A 14454-nucleotide genomic window follows, 5' to 3' on the forward strand; every position below is an offset into this window, starting at 1 on the left:
GAACTGCTTGAACCCAGGAGGTGAAGTTGCAGTGAGCTGGGACCACACCATTGCACTCTAGCCTGGGCAATAAGAGCAAAACTCTCTCAAAGAATAAAAATAAAAAATAAAAATTTTAACAACCAATTATTTTATCTTAGGATAAAAATTTACCATATAAGTTTTTTTACTATATCAATTGTATTTTCCTAAATTTATATTTTGATTAATAGACCTAAATACTTTTAGTCCTTTTATAAAACCTAAGAAGCCAAGAACAAACGTCTATGTATTTAGCAATTTGTTTTTTATTTTTAAATTGGGATATGATCCAGACATTTAATAAGTATCATTTAACATAATTTTAACATTTTAAAATTACATGAAAAGCTCATTTATAAATGTTTATTTCATTTATAATATTTATTTATTTCTCAATTATTATTCCTAAATTTATGAAAATTGAGATAGAACTAGTCATTTATTTTATTAATCAGTTTTATAGACTGTTACCATCAAGGGTTTATATTGATATTAAGGTTTAAGTAAGAACCTTAAAGTTAAAAACAGCCACCCTGTTGATAACTCAGAAAAGTTATAGCTATTTTTATTACATCAACAATATTAATCATATTTATTTTAAAACTATATAAACAAAGATAATTTTGTTTTAGGCTTTATGACTTTAAAACATCTAGCAGAGGCAAATATAAAACTATCTGACCAGTAAACCCAGATAAAAATGTATGCTGACAATTTTGAAGACATTTCTAATTTTATTTTATCCACAATTTTAAAACCAATTAATTTATCAAAGATTTACTTAAGCCACATCAACTAAAAAAAACTGGGAGTTAATTACTATACATTTTATATGAGTGCTAATTTATTTAAACAAATCAGAATAAAATTTCTTAAGGGATTTCTGGCTGACTACACCAGGTTTTATGTAGATACAACATATAACATAATATATGTACATACACATAAACATATTTAAACACATATACATACATATAAAGATATCAGAACTTTTATTTTAGAATTTTAGTCGTGATATAGTAAAACACAAAAAAATTCACCAGTTTATAAAAATGATTAGACGCAAATTATTTTTCTGACAAAATGGGCTAAGGATAAGCTTTAAGCTTTTTTAATAGGCAATCTTATAAAGGCTGTGAATCAAATTTGGGATAAAGCAGTTTGAGTCACTCACCAATGCACTGAATTGAACAAAGAATAGTTAACTGTGAAAGTGTGCTGAATTATGTGAGTAGGACCAAAAGACAACAGTGATTTTTAACAAGGTTTATACAGTATTTTCTTGGACTCAATTCTTTGTTGTTGAAGATAAGAATGTTGCCATTCTTTTTTGTATAGGGAGGAAGGTTTTACATGGGAATTTCATCTTTGCCTTAAAAAAAAAAACAGTAGGAAGGTCAAAATGACTTTCTTTTATATCTGCTGGTTTTCAAGTGTTTTTGTTTTTTATGTAGTATGTTAGAATAGCTGTTTAGAGAAGGATAAAGTGGGGATATTGTAAGAAGGGGAGGTGAAAGGTCAGGAAAAGAAAAAGTTCCAGCCACCTTTGAGACAGTATTTTTTAACAAGGCAATTATTTGCATCCTGAATGTATTTTGTTTTAATTTTTTTTAGCCTCAAGATATCAATGAAATATGCATATCTTATTTGGAGTATATGATTTTATAGCCTCCATCTTTTAGTTCAGTTTTAAGAACAACAGACTAAATGATCCCTGTAATGTTTGAATATGTTTCTAGCTGGAGTTCTAGAAAATATTCTGGCATGACTTTGAACTTTGAGAGCTCATTTCGTGGGTGCTCTGATTTAATGCCAACTATGCAAAACCCAAGTAAATGCAAGCACTGAATACACAAACGCCAATTAAATAAAAGCCCAGACAGAAAATAAAATACATGCTTACCAGTAAGAATGATAAGCCTTCTCCAAAGAAAGGGAAAATTCCCTCATCCAAGCCTCAAGGTCCAAACCTTGCAGCTGAGGTCAACTGGGGGAAAATAATTCTACCCAACAGATCTACCAAACAAGAGGGGGAACAACCTCTCCCTAATCATATCCTAAATAAAACAGAACTCAAACCATATTTGAGAGTTCTGTCCTAGAGATACTCATTGGGAGGAGAAAGGATGACCTGTGAAAGTCGTGGGGATGTGGGGGGTTCAAAGGGCCCCAACACGGGTACCTCATGCCATAGCCCCAAAGGCCAGTGATTCTCCCTGAGGTGAGTCAGCTTTGTATCTCACTTCTGACACCATGTATGTCAAAGTCAAAATGAAAATGTAGACACAAAAGTCTAAATTTAGTGTTTTATTTGAGAAGGAAGAATTTCAATTCTAGGTGATCTTTAGTGTGTTCAACAAAGAGAAGGTTGAGGGTTTTATTTTAAACGAAGAATGTTACTTGTGGTCTTAAGAGAAAGCTCATTGGTATTAGTAAAGCTCTAGGGAGCTGGCAAGTTCCAACTGGTGAGCAATGGCCATAGGCAAAATTAGTCCTAGAGTTACAGCAAGTTATCTCAACAGCTATAGACAAAACTGGTCTCAGGTTACAGCAAGTAGTTTCAGTAGCCAGGCTCACAGAGAATTATATTCTTTGAGAAATATTATGTGTGTCAAGTACTTTTTCCCCCTAGCTTCTTGACTCTGTTTTAGTTGGGTGTGACAAGAATGACTCAATTCATATGAGAATCACAATTATAAGAGAATAATTATAAGAGAATCACCAATTTATGTAAGCACTTAGGCTAAAAAAGTAGTAGTAAAAACATCCTATGTGGCCAGCAGCCTTGAAACAATAGAATTTAGTCAAATAATGATTACCTGCATCAGATATGCTTTCCACCTAAGTAGTTTCCCCAGTGATTTTTGCCAGTATTCTAATTCTACATGGAGTAAACACAAACTGTAAACGTTAAGAAATTGCCCATAGCATAATAATCACCTTTCAAACCTCTCATATGTTAAAGTTACTTTTTAATAAATATTATTTTCTAATAATTTGGAGTTACAGAGAAAGTAAGATTCCCTCAAAGTTTGGTGAGTTTGCCGGTCACGGTGGCTCACGCCTGTAATCCCAGCACTTTGGGAGGCCAAGGAGAGCAGATCATGAGGTCAGGAGATCGAGACCATCCTGACTAACACGGTGAAACCCCGTTTCTACTAAAAAAATACAAAAAGATGAGCCGGGCGTGGTGGCGGGTGCCTGTAGTCCCAGCTACTCCGGAGGCTGAGGCAGAAGAATGGTGTGAACCCAGGAGGCGGAGGTTGCAGTGAGCCGAGATAACGCCACTGCACTCCAGCCTGGGTGACAGAGCAACACTCTGTCTCAAAAACAAACAACAAACAAAAAAAAAGTTTGGTGAGTTTTTTTTCAAAGTTTTATTCCTTAGATATTATCTGTATAATCAGATAGACTGAGCTAAGCCACAGCCTCATTCCTTGTCAACTGGATAACTTCAGAAAAGTGTTTTAACTTCTCCAAATCCTAGTTTCTTCCACTATAACATGAGAATAGTCAACACTGACAATGAAGGATGAGCATAAGGATTAATGAGATAGGGTGTGTAAAGCTAGCCTCATTCATGGCAATGGTCACTGCTCAGCAAGGGAAAGCAGCCCTTATGACTATATTGCTGAGATTTCATTAACTAACCTTTTGCCCTATTAATTTCATGACCCCTTTTTTAAACAGGTAAGTGTCAGAAGAAGATCCTATAATGTCAACGTGTGTCCTATAAAAGTTAATCAGGACTTCAGGGTATCTCGAACTTAATTGTTCACATGCCCAGTTGATCATTCTTTTCTCTTTCTTTTCCTTTCCTTCCAAAATAAATGTCTCTTTTCTAAGCTTTAAGTAAAGAGCATGTGACCATTCCTCAATGAGCTCTTTTACATGTTTTGCATTGTTTGGCTGAGAACCAACTTGAATGTTTTTTAGACAAATTGTGGTGATTTCACCATCCACTTTCTCCTGACTCAGAATGCAGAATTTTTTCAGTGTGCTTTCGTAAGATCTACACTTGTGGTGCAGGTAAAGAAAAACATCTGTGTCAAGCACAAGCATTTCTCCACTTCTAGCAGTCTCAGGTACTAAAGTCCTGACTGATGCCAAAGGGTTATTACTTCTCTGTAGACTCCTTTGGGGATTTTGTCTATTCCACTTTCTTCCCTCACTGGTAAAATTTCTGTCTTTTTCTAGGAGAGAACATGCTCTTACTAGCAAAGATTCTTTGAGCCTCTTGACAGCCAGAAATGATCCTTCCACGGAGATTCTTCCATTGGGTTTCAAAGGACTGAAGTTTAAACTCGGGATTTTTTTTTTCAGGTCTTTTACCAGAGTTTCTAGAGTAACTTCTTTCCCAAAAACAGAAAGATCAAGGATGGCATTTACAGAGCTGAAGATCTAAAATTAAAAAGAGAGAAATGAAAACAGTACTGCCTAGTGGGAGAGACTACATAAACATGTTCTTTTCTGCCATTTTCTTGTCTCTGCAGAAATTGCACTAAACCAGGCCCCAGGTGCCTGCCCCAGACTTCCTGACTTCTTGTACCAGGGCAGCCCATTAAAGTGATCCCATTTTGTTCAATTTGGGATTCACACTCCCTCACCACATACCCCAAAACAGAGGTGCTCAAATAATTTTTAGAGGCAGAATTTTTTTTTTGAAACAGTTTTATGCAGAACCATACATATAAATTGCTCTGGTTCTGCTTGGATAGGGGTCCCCCAAGAGTCATTCCCACCCCCAGTCTAAAGTTCATCAGATGGCTGCATACAATTCTGAGTGTCTTACAGAATCAAGTTAGTAAACCATTGCTTTGTATTTTAACTTTTTCCTCTTTTTCTTATTTCCTGTCTCTTCAAAGCTTCTTTTTAATGTTCATTCTAATTGTGTTTTCCCAAAATAAGCCTTTAGGTTGGTACCTGCCATCATCCATGACAGTATAAGAGCTTACCATCACTTTAAAAGCATTAAGTGAGGCTGGGCGTGGTGGCTCACCCCCGTAATCCCAGCACTTTGTGGGGCTGAGGTGGGAGGATTGCTTGAGTCCAGGAGTTTAAGACCAGCCTGGGCAACATAGGGACACCCTGTCTCTACAAAAACTGCAAAAATTAGCAGGCCTGGTGGTGCACACCTATAGTCCCAGCTACTCGGGAGGTTGAGGCAGGAGAATCACCTGAGCCCAAGAGGCAGAGGTTAGAGTGAGCCAAGAGTATGCCACTGCCTAGGTGACAGAGCAAGACCTTGTCTCAAAAAATACACATTTTGTAAAATAAAACATTAAGTGACACACATAGAAAGATAAAAACAGATAAGGCGATAACCAAAATTTCAAGGGCCAGGGTTGGCCTTTAACACTGACTCAGGGAGTTTGCATTTTCTTTCCTAGAAGTCATGGAGTGAGAGCACTTTGTGTCTCCTGCCATAAGAAAAACTTCAAAGAAGAAATGGGATACAGGAGTATCAGTACACCTTCAGCATCACACCTTACCTTGTCACTAAAATGAGAGACTGTGAGTTCAGCATGTCTAGCCTTCCTTGCTAGCCGGTGTTTCTTTTGTCTGATGACATTCTCTGCAACTAAGTGGAAACACTGGCATCAAAAGTGTTTATGGCACGATACACTAATAATTTTTTAATAAAATAGGCATATTCAATTATACAAGAATGTCTAAGCTTTTTTCTACATTTTTCCTCTAAATTCAACATTCAGATCACTTTTTTGTTGCACTTTAACTCATTAAAGTTCATTTTATGTGTAAGTATGATCCAAATCACATGTTATAAAACACACAAGGCATTATATGCATGAATAAAAAAAATAAAGGTATATCCCCATCTCTGTTAACTCACAAGAAGACTTTACATTCTTGATTCAAGTTATCATACTATTCTGGTTTTCCTCCCAATTCACTGGCTGACCTGCTGAGTCTCCTTCCTAATCCTCCTCTCTTCCCATTCTCTAGATGCTGGCAAGACCTGGACCTCAGGCCTCATGCTTCTTTGCTAACCTATACCCATTCCCTGGGTGATCTCAACAATCTCCATGGCTTTAGACACCATCTCTACATGAATCGTTTTCAGAATTCTATCTTCAGCCTCCATCTTTCTCCCTTCTGCCTATAGAACTCTCTACCTCATTATCCTAATAGGCATCTCATTGACCCAAACTGAACTCTTGATAACTATCTCCCTTGCAAATGTATTCTATCCCCAGTGTTCTTTACTGCAGAAAATGACATTTAATCCATCAACATGTCCCGAATACCCACCAGTTCTTATCACCTGCCCTGCTACTGCCCTATCGAAACCAACGATGAATAGTAATTCCTCTTTTTCAAACAGCCGCTAGGTTGCTCATTTAAGAAAAGGCAGTCCAATCTTGTCAATCCCCTGCTTGAAACCTTCCCTGTCACCCAGAATAAAATCCCAGACACCCTGCCATGATCCAGCAATTACTGAGCATAAACTGGCCCCAGATCCCCATCTAACCACATTTCCTATCACTATCCCCCAGCTCATTCCACTCCAGCCACACAGGCCTCCTTGCTGTTCTTCCACACACCCAGCATGCTCCCCACTCACAGAATTACCAGTCCTTCCCTTGGCCTAGAATGTTCTCCCTGCTTATCTGCATGAATCATTCCCTTACTTGGCTTCTGCTCAAATGTCACCTAAACAGAGCATTTCCCTTCCTATTCATCTAAAACAGCACTTTCCATCATATTCTATCCCTTTATTCTTCTTTATATCTTGTCATAGCACTTATTATTTATGAATATATAATCATAAATAAAAATATTTAAATAAACAAATATCTAAGTTGTATATAAATAAAGCACCCAACATATTATAGATTCATTTGTTTAAAATCTGTCCAGATGTACATTTCAAGAAAAAAAGACTCTGCCTATTTCACTCATTGCTGTATCCTCAAGACCTAGCATGTTGCCTGGTAAATAATAGGTACTCAGAAAATATTTATGAATGAATGACCAAGGCCAATCTCTCCCTCTCAATCTCTCTCTGAGTTGCCAATTCAACATATAAAATATTAACTTTCAAAAACACTACCATCTCCTTAGAGAAATACTGAGCCACTGAGCCCCCGAGACCCCTCCTGCCCTCCCTTACCTGAACATCCCCATTGAGAAGAAATGACTTAATTAATGGTGACAGCTAAAGGTACTGAAAATCCATAGTGCCTTGGATCTTTCTCTGGACTCTGTCTTCCCTCAAGCAAAGCAAGGTCTCTTCCTCTGCTCCTACCCCCATGTGGTATGTTCACCTCCAAGAGCCTGGCATGGAGACTTGTTTTTCTCTGGCAATGTATTTTCTGCCAGCCACTAAGTTGTAAAGAAGGTTGCCCGTTCCATGAGGCTGAAGGGGTGTGTGTGCTCTGCCAACCCAGTTTCCTCACCATCTAAGTCAGGAATTGGGTGCAGGGAGCAGAATGACTCAATCTGATCTCAGAGTCAAGCCATACTTCTCAATTCAACTTTGCCAGTAATGAGGCAGATACGATATTAGAATATCTACTTATTCTAAAATATATAGTTGAGGCCACCTGAAAATTCCCAAAGTAGTCATCTCGTTTATGAGATTATATATCATCTTTATGGGGTTTTTCTCCATTTTGTCTGTATTTTACAGGTTTTCTACAATAAAATGTAACACTTTCACCCCAAGATATAGACAGATTCAAAATTCAGAAAAAAGTTTTCAAGAATTTGCCAGTCACTAGCAACTTTATCATGAGCCATTTTCATATCTTTTCTTCCTAAAGCAGTATCATGCCATTTGTATATTCACAATAAAATATTTTTTTTAAAAAAAGTTACTTCAGCCAGGCATGGTGGCTCACGCCTGTAATGCCAGTACTTTGGGAGGCCAAGGCAGGCAGCTCACTTGAGGTCAGGAGTTTGAGACCAACCTGGCCAACATGGTGAAACTCCGTCTCTACTAAAAATACAAAAATGAGTTGGGTGTGATGGTGGACACCTCCTGTAATCCCAGCTATTCAGGAGGCTGAGGCAGGAGAATCACTTGAACCTGGGAGGTGGAGGTTGCAGTGAGCTGAGATCACACCACTGCCCTCTAACCTGGGCAACAGAGTGAGACTGTCTCAAAACAAAAAAAAAAGAAAAAAAAAGCTACTTTAAAATTTACCAGTTCTGTGGATCATTTTAATAAAATGTAATTTTTAAATTTCATTGAAGAAGTATTTCTAAAATTACAAAAATTTGATTTAGAAATACCTTTTTTTTCTTTGAATATTACATATGCAACTCCCTTGGTTCTTGTCGGATATATCACGTCTTCAACATCTCCACCCTCATTCTTAATGTCTTGGAAGTGGCTCTTTACTAATAGGGCCAATAATTGATCACTAAAAAGGCCAACTGGAAGACCAGCAACTACAGCCGTTCTTTCAGGAGCTTTGGATTCCTTGACATTCAAAACTGATGCCTGTAAGAGAAACAGTAGGTTATTCTTTAAAAATACAAGACTCTACGTAATAAAGGTGACATCACACTTCAGTAGAGAGAATATCTGATTCTATAAAAGTACTGGTGCAGCTGTTTAGATACTTTTTAAAAGGGGTATAGGGGAGTAAATCCTTGCTTCACACCATATACCAACATAAACTCTGTATGAATTTAAGAGTTAAATGTAAAAATTAAACCTTTCTTTTTTTTTTTTTTTTTGAAATGGAGTCCCTGTTACCCAGGCTGGAGTGCAGTGGCGTGATCTCAGCTCACTACAACCTCTGCCTCCTGGGTTCAAGCAATTTTCCTGCCTCAGCCTCTCAAGTAGCTGGGATTGCAGGTGTCCACCACCACACTCAGCTAATTTTTGTATTTTTAGTAGACACAAGGTTTCACCGTGTTGGCCAGGCTGGTCTCAAACTCCTGAGCTCAAGTGATCTGCTGCCTCAGCTGCTCAAAGTGCTGGGATTACAGGCATGAGCCACCACACCCAGCCACCCTTTTTTTCATAAGTTGAAAATACTGGTTAATATTTGTCTGATTTAGGAAGCCCTAAAAATAATGGAAGAAGTTACCATCCTTTTTTTAATAAGTTGAAAATATTGGTTAATATTTGTCTGATTTAGGAAGGTCTAAAAATAATGGAAGAAGTTACAAAGGAAAAGATCAAAAATATAAATTTAAAAATTTATTAATTAAAAATAAGTCAAACTAACCACAAAATATGGTATTTGGAGGTGGCTATATGTTTTCTTTACATTGTAGAGTCTAAAGTATGTGAGAGACTAAGAAACACATTCCCTACTTTGTCAGAATCAGGAAAGTTATCATAAAAAAAAAAAAAAATCCCTGGGCCATGTATAGTGGCTCATGCCTGTAATCCCAGCACTTTGGGAGGCTGAAGCAGGCAGATCACCTGAGGTCAGGAGTTCAAGACCAGCCTGGCCAACATGGTGAAACCCCGTCTCTACTAAAAATACAAAAAGTAGCTGGGCGTGGTGGCGAGCGCCTGTAATCCCAGCCACTTGGTAAACTGAGACAGGAGAATCACCTGAACCCAGGAGGCGGAGGTTGCAGTAAGCCCAGATCATACCACTGCACTCCAGCCTGGGCAGCAAGAGACTCCGTTTCTAAATAAATAAACAAACAAACAAACAAAGCCCTGGCAATAACATAGGGACTGCAACGGAGTAAATCCTGCCTTCCAGCACATATCTGAAGTCAGCCATAGCAAATACACACTATTGCAGACCCTGCCACCATGCTAGACACAGAGTATCAACTGCAAGTAAATCCTTCCTTGGGCTCATTCTCTTTGAGCTTTTATTATCCAGTTAAGGCTTCTATTTAAATGTTTTAATTTGTCCCTCAGCCTCATTTAGGGAAATGGATTTATAAGCTTCTCCCAATTTTTATACAGTTAGTCCACCCAAGCTCAAACATAAGCTGTCCTAAGTTACCTGGGGTTGGACAGGACAGCTCATGGGCTACAGTAATGGTTAGCAGACCAGAAAGGAATTTGGGGCCCTCAGTTCAGAGGCCTCTCTATTCAATAGGACTCCACTGAAACTATTTCTGACCTACCAGATCAGGAAGACAGTGTAAGCACCCGCACACACACATACACACACACACACCACACACACAATGTCCTGTCCATCCCAAGAGCCCCATAAAATGAAAGTAAAACAATTTTAAAAAGAAGCCCGGGCACGGTGGCTCACACCTGTAATCCTAGCACTTTGGGAGGCCGAGGCGGATGGATCACCTGAGGTCAGGAATTCTAGACCAGCCTGGTCAACGTGGTGAAATGCCGTCTCTACTACAAATAAGCTGGGTGTGGTGGCAGGCGCCTGTAATCCAGATGAAAACCGGTCTCTACCAAAAACACAAAAAATTACCCAGGTGTGGTGGTGCACACCTGTAGTCCCAGCTAGTTACTCCAGAGGTGGAGATAGGAGGATCGGAGGATCACTTGAGCCCAGGAGCTCAAGGCTGCAGTGAGCCAAGATGGCACCACGGCACTCCAGCCTGGGTGACAGAACAAGGTTCTGTCTAAAAAAAAAAAAAAAAAAAAAAAAAAGCCTGAATGAACACTCCAGAGAGAATCTGCTAGCATTTATATCCCAGAGCAAGTTCTCCCCCATTTATGGGATTTGAAGGGGCCCCAGCCTAAAAATCATAAGTACTTGCATGATTTTAAGTAAAGTATGGAATGCAGACTGGGCAAGGTGGCTCACACCTGTAATCCCTGAACTTTGGGAGGCCAAGGCAGGCGGAGTTCGAGGACAGCCTGCCAACCTGGTGAAATACCATCTCTACCAAAAATAACAAAAATTATCTGGGCGTGGTGGCACATGCCTATAGTCCCAGCTACTACTTGGGAGGCTGAGACAGGAGAATGGCTTGAATCTGAGAGGTGAAGGTTGTAGTGAGCACCACTGCACTCCAGCCTGCCTAGGCAATAGAGGGAGACTTTGTCCCAAAAAAAAAAAAAAAAAAAATCATGGAATGCAAAAAGAAAAGAAAGAAAAGAGAAAGAAAGAAAAAGAAGAAAAAGAAAGAAAGAACGAGAAAGAAAAAGAAAGAAAGAAAAGAAAAGAAAGAAAGAAGAGAAATAAAGAAAAGAAAAGAGAAAGGAGAAAAGAAGAGAAAGAGGAAGGAAGGGAGGGAGGAAGGAAGGAAGGGAGGGAGGGAGGGAGGGAGGGAGGGAGGGAGGGAGGGAGGGAGGGAGGGAATCCATTTGACCCATTTGCTGGGAACATTTTCCTAGAAGTGGAAAAGGAAAAATACACATAACATTGGACCAAAAGGAGAAAAAGTAATCACAGCACACTATTGGGACCTGCTATAAACAATATTTACTGTTTACATTATTATTGGTTTTTACCTTTAGACAAACCTGCTAACTCTTAAAAAAGGCCAGGTGCAATAGCTCACGACTGTAACCCCAGCACTTTGGGAAGCTGAGGTGGGCAGATCACTTGAGGTCAGAAGTTTGAGATCAGCCTGGCCAACACGGTGAAACCCCATCTCTACTAAAAATACAAAAATTAGTGGTGGCAGGCGCCTGTAATCCCAGCTACTCCAGAGGCTGAGGAACCAGAATGGCTTGAACACGGGAGGTGAGGGTTGCAGTGGGCCAAGATCGTGCCACTGCACTCCAGCCTGGGTGACAGAGTGAGACTCTGTCTCAAAAAAAAATAAAATAAAATAAAAACAAAAATATTGAAGATTTAAATATGGCTACAAAAAAATAGAAGTGCTCAACCCTGTCAATGTAAGAATAAAGGCAGGGACATCATATCAGAAAGCAAAAGGCATAAAGAAAAACTTTATTTTTCTAGTGAAGATTCACTCACTCATTTGTGTTTATTTCTTTTGGGAGATCTTTCTCTTTTTTCTTTTTTCTTTTTTTTTTTGAGACGGAATCTCGCTCTGTCACCCACCCTGGAGTGCAGTGGTGTGATCTTGGCTCACTGCAACCTCCACCTCCCAGGTTCAAGTGATTCTCCTGCCTCAGCCTCCCGAGTAGCTGGGACTACAGGCACCAGCCACCATGCCCGGCTAATTTTTGTATTTTTAGTAGAGACGGGGGTTTCACCATTTTGGCCAGGCTGGTCTCGAACTCCTGACCTCGTGCTCCACAACCCCCTTGGCCTCTCAAAGTCTTTTTTTTTTTTTAGACGGAGCCTCGCTCTGTTGTCCAGGCTGGAGTACAATGGCACGACCTTGGCTCAGTGCAACCTCCGCCTCCTGGGTTCAAGTGATCCTCCTACCTCAGCCTCCCGAGTAGCTGAGACTACAGGTGGGTGCCATCACGCCCGGCTAATTTTTGTATTTTTAGTAGAGACTCCTGACCTCACGTGATCCGCCCGCCTTGGCCTCCCAAAGCGCTGGGATTACAGGAGTGAGCCACCGCGCCCGGCAGGGGATCTTTTTCTGCACTCCAACAATATCAAAGAAAAACATGCAATTAATTTAAACTCAGGAAATCTTACTTCAGTTCCATGCCCTCATTAGTACTAATACTGTATTTCTTTATTTGAATGTCTACATGTAATTTATCTTTAAAATCAAAGAAACTTCTCCCTGAACCAGTATTTTTAGGAGAAAAAAACATAAAGGTGTAAATTTTGTTTGGTAAGAACTAGTTTCTATGAATCATCTAATGAACTAGTACTTCAATGACTTGCCAGTATTTGTCCTTCGTTTCGTAGGTTGGAGAAAGTATGGCTAATACAGATAATTTTACTGAGGTCAGTTATGAATAATGAGGGTTATTAATCTCTTCTACCCACGATTAAGATAAAGAATTGTCCTAGAGAAAGACAGTCCTTTCAAGGACTTTGCAACCAGCAGCTTTTAGCCAAGAGATACTAAGGTGATGGCGCTTTTCCTTGCATCAGTATTGTGTTATAACAGACTTGGCCATCTTCTCAGAAAGCAAAAAGTATATAGAAAAACTTTACTTTTGTAAGTAAGGCATTGGGAAGAAAAAGAAGATTCATTCACTGCATTTGTTTATATTGATTTTCTCAAAATCAGTTGTTCATTTTGAATGACGACGCCTTTACCGCCACGAGGTCAACAAAAACGCACTTGCCTCTCACAATTGCTTTTGCATTTCCGGGACTCTAGCATTTCAGAGCAGGAATTAAAGGCCTTGCCAAGGCTTTTATGCGATTGATGGAAACAAAACAAAACACAGAGGCTACATTTTGAATTTGCTAACTTTTCTTCCTCACCAGCACTAATAGTAAAAACGTCCTTTGTGTCTCTAGAGGGAAAACTAAGACCACAAAAGACAAGAATTCGCACCAAGGCAGACATAAGACATGAGGATGTCTTCCTGACTTGCGTCCTCGTTCTTACTAGCCCTTTTCTAAAGGCACTGTGGCCTCCATTTCTGGCTAATCAGTCCACTTTTGTTCCCCCCGAGGCGTGGGAGGCCAACAGTTAAGCCCTAATAGCCTGCGAAGCAGCTCCTCGAGGAAACGGCTGCGTCCCCGTCGCCTGTGCAGTGGGTGCGGGAGGTGGCAGCCTAGTCCTGCGCTTCTGGAGCGGGCCTACACCGCACCGCCGTATGTGAATTTCAGGAGCACGCAGTGCCGCCACCCGGGAAGTTGCAGCGAGGCTGACCTGAGTTTGCCCGCCGGGGTGGACGGCTCTCCGGGATCCCCAGGGCCCCTCCGCGCGCCGCCCCTTCCCGCGCAGCCCTGCACCCTGGCCCGTCGCGCCCGGTTCCGCGCCCTTCTAGGGGACCATGGCGACGGTGCAGGCATGGACCTGCTCCGCAAAATCCAAAGCAAAAGGAACTTGCCATGGCGGAGGAGAGACGCGCCCTCGGCGGCCGCAGGAAGCCCACAACCAGCGGAACGCGGGGGATGGGGAGAGGAGCGAGCAGGCAGGTTTTGGTTTCGTTTTTTTGTTCCCGCTCCCTTGGAGGCTACGAAGAAAAGGGCGGCCCTTCCACCCGATCCGGCTGTCTGCTACCTCGTGGCCTGTGGGTGGGAGCTCGGACTCCGGAGGGCTGTTGCTAGCGCCTGCCCAGACGCCCTCCGTATTTTTGCAACTTTTGGAAGCACGCTGGAGAGAGGCCGAGAGGATTCCTCGACAGGAAATTTGGGGATTCTGTGGGTGATACATCAATGATTGCAATTTTGTTTTTACCCGTTTTGCTAAGCAGCAGCAACAACAGCAGAGTTGATTTTAAAAAAGAAAAAACGCAAAAAGGGAAAACACATAGGAGGTGGTGGCCGCTTCCTGTGTTGATACTCGGGGGGCTACGCTTTTCATAACGTCAGTCATCTCGTAGTTGCAGACAGCCCTAGATGTCATGACAGTTTTGAATCGCATGCATTAGCATGTAAGGGAGTTACATATCTTGCATGCATGCTGTCTTCTGTGTTTATATATTCGATGCCATGAAGTTGAAGGGCA

General features: G+C 40.6%; 1 protein-coding gene across 1 annotated transcript; it reads right to left on the minus strand.

Annotated features, from left to right (window-relative positions):
• Nucleotides 1–253: 253 nt before the first annotated feature.
• Nucleotides 254–13958, minus strand: LOC105492721 (RNA binding motif protein 43). Its single transcript, XM_071072743.1, has 4 exons — nucleotides 13835–13958; nucleotides 8281–8491; nucleotides 5514–5602; nucleotides 254–4422 (listed from the first exon to the last, which is right to left on the minus strand). Exons 1-4 carry the CDS (start codon nucleotides 13835–13837, stop codon nucleotides 3664–3666), a joined length of 1062 nt encoding a protein of 353 aa, XP_070928844.1. The 5' UTR covers nucleotides 13838–13958; the 3' UTR covers nucleotides 254–3663.
• Nucleotides 13959–14454: the final 496 nt, after the last annotated feature.

The sequence above is a fragment of the Macaca nemestrina genome, chromosome 11 (genome assembly GCF_043159975.1).
Source record: "Macaca nemestrina isolate mMacNem1 chromosome 11, mMacNem.hap1, whole genome shotgun sequence".
Lineage (NCBI taxonomy): Eukaryota > Metazoa > Chordata > Mammalia > Primates > Cercopithecidae > Macaca > Macaca nemestrina.

Coding starts and splice junctions, on each gene's coding strand:
- LOC105492721 (XM_071072743.1), bottom strand. Junction 5,603..8,280: donor AATATTCAAAGAAAAAAAAG/GTATTTCTAAAT, acceptor GTTTCCACTTAG/TTGCAGAGAATGTCATCAGA. Junction 4,423..5,513: donor TCTCTCATTTTAGTGACAAG/GTAAGGTGTGAT, acceptor TTTTAATTTTAG/ATCTTCAGCTCTGTAAATGC.